The following is a 9,932-nucleotide window of genomic DNA, read 5'->3' on the forward strand; positions in this document are numbered from 1 at the left end:
CAGACTCCCAGAGTAGGGACAAACCTGTGTGGAGCACTGTGGCTAGGACTAATCTGGGGTGCAGCCCCCTGAGATGGCTGAGCCCATCTGCAGCTCACTGCTCCCTCTCAGTGAGTTTTGGTAATCCAGCTGAAAAAACCCCCAAGTTTCACTGATTTAGTGAGCTGAACTGGCTCCCTGAAGGGTCTGACAAGTGGAGTGGGACAGGAGTCCACAGCTCAGCTGTCTCATGGACCGTGTTCGTGAGATCAAAGCAGTGGCAGCCTGCTCTATGCAGCACACGGAGAAAAGATCGCAGCGCCGTTCTGCGAGCCCTGCATAGACAGTTAACTTTGGTGGAGGGCAGGCGTCACAGGCTGCAATGACAAACTGCTGCAGTGACATTCACACAGTGTGTCACTCAACAGCCCGAGCCAGAAAAAACCCACCCCAAACCCTACTACCCCACGCTGCTGGGGAGACCGGCTCTCCTTCCTGGAGAAGAAGGGAGTCTCCGAAGCGCGGGTGTAACCAAACATACAAGCAACCATGTCCCTCGGCTCAGGAAACTGGAGCACTCTTCAGGTCTCCCGAGGATGCAGGGGGAAGGCAGGTGTCTGCAGCAGACCAGCTGCTGAAGAGGGCTTTGAAGGAGGAAGAATTGTCACCCTGGATTCGCATCTAGACAAGATTTCTCCTCTTAGAAGTAGCCCAATCAAAAAGGCCCAAGAGCAGTAAGGCCTGTGCTCATAGATCAGGCTGCCATCCCCACCTGCAATTCGCAAAACCACCTTCACGCTGGTGAGTGAATCTTTGCTCCTACAGAGAAGGATGAGAATAAATCCAATCCCATCTCGGCTTCCCTCACTCACAATATTTCAGGTTTCCACTTCTTGTAGCATGCCTGCTCCTGCACAGTATGATACCCCATTACATTAACACACACACGTTCTATGTGCATGATATTAAAGGTGACATTCCCAGCAAATAAACATGACAGACTGCCATTGCTCTAGGCACCTAATTTAATTTCCTCTGGGATTTAAACCTTAGAAGCTCAAATTAAACAAATAGGCCCCGTTCACTTTATATTTCAGACCTGAATCTAGAGTTTTCCTCCGATGCTGTTAACTGATCTTATCAACAGGACACTGCACAGAGATCACAATGATGAAGCAGCTTATTCCCTTCCCAAAAGAAAACAGAGCCCTGCTGTTGTGCTGCAGCCATGGGAAAAGCCGATGCAATCTGGAGGGCAAACGAAGCTGTCCCATGCGCACGGAACAGGCCTTTTCTCCCATGAAATCTCTCGGCTGGTGTTGAGGAAGCAAAAGAGCTCTCCCGAGCGGCGGTGGGCGTCCCGGGTGCCGCAGTGGCCGGGCGCTCGCAGCACTGTGTTTTCATAGCTCTGTGCAAACACTCCCGCTGGCCCAGCCTGCGGAAGCTGGTTACAGAGTGTAGCTCAGCCTTTGTAATGGCTGGTTGCAGTATGAAAAGGGAAAAGCCTCACCAGCCAGCTGCACGTATCTGAAACATCTCCTTTGGTGCTGCACGGTCCTGCTTGCACCAGGATCTGCCTGACCTGACCCAGAGAGGCCCGGATACACGCTACCCCATTGCTAGCCCATCCAGACTCCATTTTCTGTGTGCTTTGCGGCTCTGTGACTGTTAGGCAGGCTGCAGATGCTTGGAAAATGATGACTAGCAAAACGATAAGTCCCTGTTTTCTATCACAGGCACCTACTGCACAACTGAGGTCCGAAGTTTGGGTTCTCACTGCCTCACTAATAGCTGCATGTGTCCAGACACGTTACAGAATACCAGGCTAGGCTGTTTTATTCAGGTGGATGTGTTCAGGGAACACATGGGCTGTGTGCATGATGTCTCCCTCTCGTGGCAAGTCCCACCTGAGCTTGCTGAAACCTACTTCTTACCTACAGGGCTTACCTACGGGTCAACTGAAGGAGCTTGTGTTGAAGCTTTTGGTGTTGAAGCTTTCAGACCCGCAGATAGTTGAGAAACCTGTATCATGACTCGTTACAGGTACGTGGCTGCAAGTGTAAGAAAACAGGCGAGATCTAAAAATGTACACAAGGTCATGGGGCTCTAGACCAGTTCGGCTGACTTTGAAAGCAACCGGTTCTTAGTAAAACATTAAAGACTTTATAGTCAGCTTATAGGTTATAACCCCAGAGTTAACACCCCATCTCTCACTATGGGGTGAACCATGAGGGCTTGAAATTCTCAGCTCAAGGAAGGCTGGATGGGGCCAGAGGCCGCACTGATGTTGAAAGCCTGGCACAGCTGGCAAGTCTTCGATCAAGGAAGACCCTCAGAAGCTGAGCTAGGAATTGAGCTGCAGCTCTGTCCAACTTCAGGAAACATGCTTTGTCCAGGGCAAGACACAAGCGACTGGCCCAGGGGCAATTAAGCAGGGGTGCTTTTACTGATAATACCCAATTTTCTTGCTTGCCTAGAAACAAACCAAACAATCCCACACTTTGCCCTAGTGCTTTGTTTGCATTAAACACTGCCAACTTGCTTTTCTAGGAGGTTTTTCAAAGAAAGGAAACCATGTCTTATTAGTTCCAGCCTTAGCACAGTGCTGGCTTGTATGGCTCAGCCAGAGAAGGTGGGGACACACAGCAATAAACCCCTATGTAAACCATACCACCTCTTCTAAGAAGCTGTTCATCCATCCAGGTCCTGGCACGGGTGGAGCAGTTGTACCCTAAGCCACATGTCATCTGTTACATCTGCAAATATCCAGCAACTTTTAGGAGCCCTTTGCCCTAAAAATGTTTCAGCTTAATTCCTGTTGACAGCACAGCAAAAAGCGAAGTTAAAGCGCATCAGCATTTCCCACTGCAATTAAACACTACCAATAATCCCCCCGATGAATCATGCTTTGTGCCACAAGCGTCCCCCAGCCTCCCTCTCTGCTCTCCCCTTGGCTTGGCCACCTTTGCACGGCTTTGCTTTGACTGCAAGCAGTTCAGGGCAGAGACCTTGTCACTGCATCTTTCTACGTCATGCCCAGCCCTGACACTGTCGTAAGAGGCCACCCTGCTGCCTGAATCCATCACAGCTCTCATTACAGCCTCAAAGGTACCGGTATTGCAACAAACAGCTTTGATGGGAAATTCCACTGTTGCTCTTCCAGGAGATTCACAACCCTCCTTGTCACATCCACTCACAGATGCCTCAGGGACCCTATTGCTTCAGACCGCGATGTTACAATCCCAGAAGAGGAAGTATATGATGACGCTGAAAGATTTTGACCTTCTGGGATCTCTCCATGACGTTCCCAATTACAAGACTGATCCCAAGGACCTGGGCTCTTCGGAGCCCAGCCTGACAAGATCTGTCTTGCAGACAGGGCTGCTTTGAGCGAACACATGAAGTTTGGCTTGGCAGGGGAGAGGGCTGACAACTGAGCCAAGATGACAGGCAATACCAATTCTTTCAGAGTGAAAAAGCAAAGGAAGAACAGGCATTTCGGGGAATGCTCCAAGTGGTGGAAGAAAACCTACACAAAGTAGCCAAAATGTAGTTTGAGTAGGAAGGGAGGGGCATTAGGTGGCAGGATAGTCAGCCGGCTTAAGAAGGATGAAAGAACTTGACTCATCCAAAACTAGCCCGGACAAAGTACTACAGAACATGCTGCAGGAGAGCTGATATGGGGAGGATCATGATGACCTAACGGGACATTTCTCCCCTAAGTGTAAGTTTCTGCCAGTGTCTCATTCAGCAGTAAGGAAGAACACAAAGGGATAACACAGTGAAGTTTTGGGGAGTGTTTGGGGAAGACGATAAACTTACTGGAAAAGTGTTAGCTTAGATTTCCTAGACCTGCTCAAGAATTAGGGGGAAGCCACCCAAAAGATTCTGAAAAAGTTTTTCTTGGAGTGAATGTATAAAACTGCTTTGGAGAAGAGCAGGTTGTAGCTGTACACGACTTAAACCAGTTTGTGGGTGCTGGCATAGCACATCTGTTCGAGTTTGGGGAGACCAAAAAAATCAATCCCTATCTCTTCAGGAGAGGACTCGACCCATAGGTGCTGCTTACAAGCAAGCATCTCAAGTATCACAGTAGCTCTTTCAAACGTTGCTTTGAACCTTTGCTGCTGCCATTATGCCAATGTGCATAAATGATTTAACATGTGGTATAGCAGAGAGAAGAACCAGATGTGCTCATTTCCAGGGGAATGTCCTAACTCTACCGGAACAGAGTCATTCTCTTGTGCTCTCTGTCTCTGTGACTAATTCAGTGTTTTATATGATGTGGAACAACTCCAATTGGATGAGCTGAGGAAGAACCAAAATACCCTATAGTTGTGGTGCCCATAAAGCCAAGAAGTAGACAGAGGGGTTCAAATAAAAGGAAAGGAATAATATGAGTTTCTCATATCCTACGCAAGTGTTTTATCCCTCAAATACTGATTAGAGAAGGCAAAACTTCTAACAACTCCAGCCCCATTCTGCAAAATGAGATTTTTTTTTTTTGCTGTTTTTGTTTAAGAAAACCTTCTATTTCTGGTTTCATTCAACACAAAAGGATTTTTTTTTCAGCTTTTGGTCTCTTTAAGGCTTTTGTTTCAGCAAGAAAAACTGAAAATATTTAAAGATTGGGCTCAGTCTGATCTTCTTTCCCAGATTTTTCACTTAGGTTGCCAAACCAAAAGAATGGATCGTCCCCCATGACCCTGCTCACAGTAATTTCCCCCCCCCTCCACATCTGCCAGCACAGATAGCGCATGTTGATAGCTCCTGAATGCTGGATGCTTCCCACAGCCTCCATGTACCTATCCTGCCTACAGGCACATTTAACATTTTCTATGAGAAGTTTGACCTTGCTGTCCTAAGCCTCAACTTATTTTTCCATGCTGGATGCCTTGGTTTTGATTTTTTTTTTTTAAAGGCTTTTAGGGGAAAAGGAATCAAGTTATCTCAGAGAGGTATTTTAGAAAGGTTTTTTTGATAGTACTAACAAATGCATATGATCATTTGTGTTGCAAAGCATGAGAACTAACCCTTACAAGGAGGGTGATGAAGATTAGCAAAAAAAACCGCTCTGGAGGTCAAGGGAAAGTCTTTCTCCTGATTGTAAAAATGCTTTGCCAAGTCAGAAGCCTCTGAAAGTCACTGTTTGTCCATAGCCTTTCAGAAAGAGTCAGAAAAATGTACTGAAGAGCCCTTCTTCATTGGGCATGTCCCAGCCCAAGGCAGCTCTGCCCCAAACACAGGGCAGACGTAGCTAAGTAGTTTTCCCTCTGATCATTCCTCTGAGTGGTGAGGGATTGCTATGGCACCAGGCACATCAGGACTCAAAGCAGGGAAACTCTCCAGCGCTCTCAGTGTTTCTGCTGGAAGTCAGGCCATGTGGAGGAGGAGGAGAAGGAATTTGCCAACTTGAATGAAGGGGAGGAGAGGAAAGCAGAGACGGGCCAGGATGAGGGGAAGAGAGACACACAGAAAAACAGGATGGAGGGCAGATCAGAGGCCAAAGTCAGAGGTAACACAAAGGGCAGGGAGCCTCGAGGAGAACCCCATTCCACAGCCTCAGCATCCACACGATATCTGCTGGAAGTTGCGAACCTACTGGCACAGGAATCGAGCAAGAAGCATCCTCCAGCAGCGGCTGGTGCCAGAGGGTAATACCCCACTGCCGTCGTGAGCTCCTCAGCTCACGTGGAGACGCAGACCTTGTGCTGAGAATCAGAGGGTGCCAACTGCAAATGAACCATAGCCTCCATCTGCCTAACAGGATTCATTCTGAAACTGAGTAAATTATCTGGAAAAAAACCCTCTACTCTCAGAGACTAGCGACATCGGGCATACAGAACTTTGGAAATGGCTGCACTGGGATTGCCTGCCCCATGCTAATTTGGCCCCAGCGTACGTCTGCCAAACCAAATCTGTAATCACAGGATCGCCTGCTGTTTCTCTCCACAAGACCTCTGCCCTGCTCAGTCCTCAGGATGGTTCTGCTCACTGAATGCAGCATTACTCATCATTTCTTTTCATTATCATTCACGTTGTTTCCCCGTTCCCTCCTACTCTCTTCCCCTTTATTTAGTACGCTCCATCTGACTACTGCCAGCATGGATTACACTGGAAGTACCTAATCTTACTGTCCTTACCACTCTCACAGCCTCTGACGTGCTCAGCCTCACATTTCTGTGAGGCAGGGAAGCGCTCCTCTCCGTGCAGCAGATGGGGGAGGGCGGCTAAAAGAAGCTAAGAGACCTAACAAAGTCATGGAGAAAAGCTGCAAGAGCAGGGAGCAGAACATGGGTCTTCGACTCCCAGTCTGACCCCCTACCCCAGAGAGAGCCTTTCTCTCTCCTGACCTGCAAGAATGAATTTTAATCTCTTCCTGAAATTGTTTCTGGTGTTCATCTGTGGAGCTGGAATGCTTGGCAAGCACTGAATTAATCTTCACAGGATGACTGGAAGAAGGTTTTCCTGAACAGACGGGGGGAAATTAGTGAAGAGAAAACTGAGTCTGAATGTCCACTTCTTGCGGGTGCCCATCTGAAGACTTGCAGGTCTCTGTTTTCCAGCCCTCTCAGCCCTGCAGGGTACAGGGGTACCCGTAGAGGAATTCCTCCCAGCCTCCTCCTGCCGCTAGGAACACAGATCAGTCCTCAGGTCTCAAGCCAGCCATCCAGAAAACGGAACACAAATTCACTTTCCAACTGAGAACATTTTAGCTCAAGACTCTAAAATGGCATTGAGAAAAAACAGACTACTAGAGGCAGGGACAGGATCCAATTCTCCAGGGCAACATTTAAGAGGCTTCACCATGAGACTATTGTGATTTTTCTGCAATTACCTGCCTCATTCACTGCACACCTAATTTTGACAAACAAACGAAGTGGAAGTCCTATAGGCAAGAGTCTACTTTACTCCACACTCCTGATTCATCCCCCAAACACGCCGCATCTTTGTGCACTCAATAAGGCAGGCATGCTTTGTAAAAAATATACATGATCCTTCAATTAAATATAATATTGAAATACGCATGTGTAACAGGGGCAACACTAAAGTGTAGAGATATATCTTAAATTTTGTGTGCTAGATTTTGCAGTTAACGAGGACTCTTTAACTATAGGTTTGTTTTTACTGCGTTGTATTGGCTCACATGTCAGAGGCTGCAGCAATATCTGATGCGTAACATGTACGTTGCACATGATCAAAGACCTGAGTGTCATCTTCTTTCCTAGAACAATGACTGCCTAAAGCAGCAGGAGCAGAAATTATCTAAAGGTAGTGTTAAACAAACCTTATTCTCCCCTCTGGGGAGAGTAAGCAGTCCAGGTGAGCAAGGTAGGAGGGGAGAACAGTCTGCTTTGTGCTAGATGGGCAGAGAGCTCCACATAAAAGCAGAGGAGCTTTGCAGAAGCATGTCCTGACTCCCATCACTGGAGACTTAATGATGGTAATTCCCAAAGGATGATGCATGCTGACAGGCTTTGACACAAACTACCCCAGGATAATATTAATATGTATTAAAGGCTCAGGCAACTTTATTGGGACAGGCTTGATCAGTAACACATTTCAACAGAGTGTCTCTATCATCTCCCGGAACATAAGTAAGGGAGGGAGGGAGAACACACACAACCTCACCTTGCTTTGGGTAGGTTTAGAGACAAACAAGGTTGATCTTTGATGAATTGCACGCTTGGCACAGCTCAGATGTTGGACCAAGAACCTTGGACACTTCACCACAAATATGAATGTCGCTGTGGGGCAGTTAATGTCAGAGCCTGTCGGCACGATCAGCATCCTTAACCCTCCAGCGTGGGGCCAGATACCTCCTGCACAGCCTTCCTCTTTGTGCATCTGGAACATCTACCCCTTGGAAAGGCAAGGAGAGGTTCTTAGGAGGCATCGTGGGGGCTCTGCTGTCACAGCACTGGGGGAAGGGGGAGTGGAAGAAAGAACCGCGGAAGCCTTTGATCATGTGTAATGTTAATGCAAGTGTTACACATCAGAGACTTTGCCACAGTAACTAGCGTATAAACAGGAGCCTAGTGTTAACAAGGAGGACTTCTTGAATATGTTTGTACATTTCTGAGTCAAAGCAATTTCCCTATTCAACAATACATGACACAGTGGAAGAAGTTCAGAAATAAACCAGCCTGACATGCTTAGACCTTTAATAGAATTTAGCTTCTTAGAACTAATGAAATGTTACTTAAATGAAAAAAAAAAAAATAAAAAAAAAATCCAAGTACTTTGGGAAAGGTGCCAATTTGACAGCTCTGGAGAATGAAATAATCTAATCATCCCCAGAGCATGGGCAGCAGCAGGACAGGCTTCCCCTACTAACATGCGTCGCGACCTGGGAAGACTGTTGATAGAAATGGGGCCTACGATCTCCGTGGTCTAATGACTCCTTGCCTTTTCTGCTGAGACTGCTAAAACAGCTCCCGCCGAGTACCAGCTGTGGTGGTGATACGGACACCTGTCTGGTAGGAATGATGCTGGGACCTGCCAAACTCCTGTCATCTGCTAACCCTCCCCTGGAGCCCAGCGACTCTCAGCTCATTGCTCAGCCCGGGCAGCGGGGGCCGATAGACTGTGCAGCAGCTCTCCGGCCTGTCCCACCTTGGACACGTTCCACTCCAGCCCATGAGATGTAAACAGGAGGTACTGTGTTTAGTCTGCAGGTTTGGGCTTCACTGTACCAAAGCTCGGGCTCAAGAAGAGTCACTCTCTGGCTGCTGCAAAGTCAAGGCCAGGATTTTTCAGGCTCTTGTTCCTCCCCTAAGATAGGGAAAAAGTCCACAGGAGAGATGCCTTCCACCTCTCTTCCTCTCCATGGTCCCACCATTTACTTGTCTTTGCAACAAGCCCCTGTGTTGCAGTGATCTGCTCTCAGCTGCCAACTCTCCTTGGAGCTCATTGCTGCGCCTGGGGTCCCAAGCGAGGGAGGAGGAAAATCCTTGCTGGGCCTTGCTGTGAAAGCTTGGCGGGGCTTGCCAACTTGGCCAGCCCAGGCTGCAAGGGACTAAACCAAACACAGCTCGCCTCCCTGGAAATTTTATGCGCCGCAACTTCTTTTATTTCTGAAGTAAAGCCACATGAACCTCCCTCCTCCGCTCCCAACACCACAAGGGACTGCTGAGCACGGATCAAGCTTCCCATTGCATATTAAGCCAAGAGCCTCAGACACTCCCACATGTATCTCACACAACCGAGTGCTCCTCCTCCTGTCCCAGGCTGCTTTTAGTCTCCCTTCCTCCCCCACCCAGTCTGTCCTTCATTCTCATCACAGGACGGGGCAGGAACCAGCAGCAGAGCTGGTCACATCAGACAAGAAGATCCAGTAAGTTGAACTCGTGTAGGAGACAAAAGAAGGAACTTGCTTCTCCCTACCCCTCAGAATCCAGCAATTCCCCATCTTTCCCCCCCACCTACTCCAAAAAACTTCCATAATTTTAGCGGTCATGAAAGCAAACAGGGTCATAAGGGTTAAGATTAGTTACATGTCTGAATGATGACCTAATTATTGTCATTCTTCACTGTTTAGAGGTTAACTGACTACTCTACACATCAATACATTTTGAGATGTGATGTAAATGCAAACAAACATTCTTATGTTTGGAGTTAACACAGTCACAAGATCCTGTGTATCGTGTTGGCGAGCACAGGAACCAACAGCAAATGACCCACCCTTAAACCTGACTGTTTGCTGTTAATCATTACAGGAGGGTTGCGCTTTCCAGTCAGTACAATCAAAGCACGCAAGCTCTTTGAAAATCCCTGCACACAAGATGATTCTAGCCAAGATCAGCTCCTTTACAAGTACACATTTCAAGGTATCATGTCCTCCAGACATATGGATACGGGCAGTGGAATGCCTTGAAAACAAGTCACTGGAAGGTTAACTGCAACACTGCAATGCTAAAACAACCCCTTGCCTTACAAACAGAAGGGAAGGA

At 47.6% G+C, this 9,932-nt stretch overlaps 1 protein-coding gene across 4 annotated transcripts in view; it reads right to left on the bottom strand.

Moving 5' to 3' along the window:
• SUFU (SUFU negative regulator of hedgehog signaling) overlaps positions 1–9,932 on the bottom strand; it is an 89,932-nt gene that overhangs the window by 9,697 nt on the left and 70,303 nt on the right. The window contains exon 11 of one of the 4 annotated variants that reach the window (XM_035893629.1): positions 892–2,030. The exons of the other annotated variants lie outside the window; for them this stretch is intronic. Coding sequence (XP_035749522.1) covers positions 2,007–2,030 — 24 coding nt within the window. The 3' untranslated portion in view covers positions 892–2,006. Of the gene's footprint in view, positions 1–891; positions 2,031–9,932 lie in introns of those variants that run through there. 4 annotated transcript variants of the gene reach the window in all.

Source organism: Egretta garzetta, unplaced genomic scaffold, assembly GCF_000687185.1.
Source record: "Egretta garzetta isolate BGI_Z169 unplaced genomic scaffold, ASM68718v1 scaffold135, whole genome shotgun sequence".
In the NCBI taxonomy this organism is placed as follows: domain Eukaryota; kingdom Metazoa; phylum Chordata; class Aves; order Pelecaniformes; family Ardeidae; genus Egretta; species Egretta garzetta.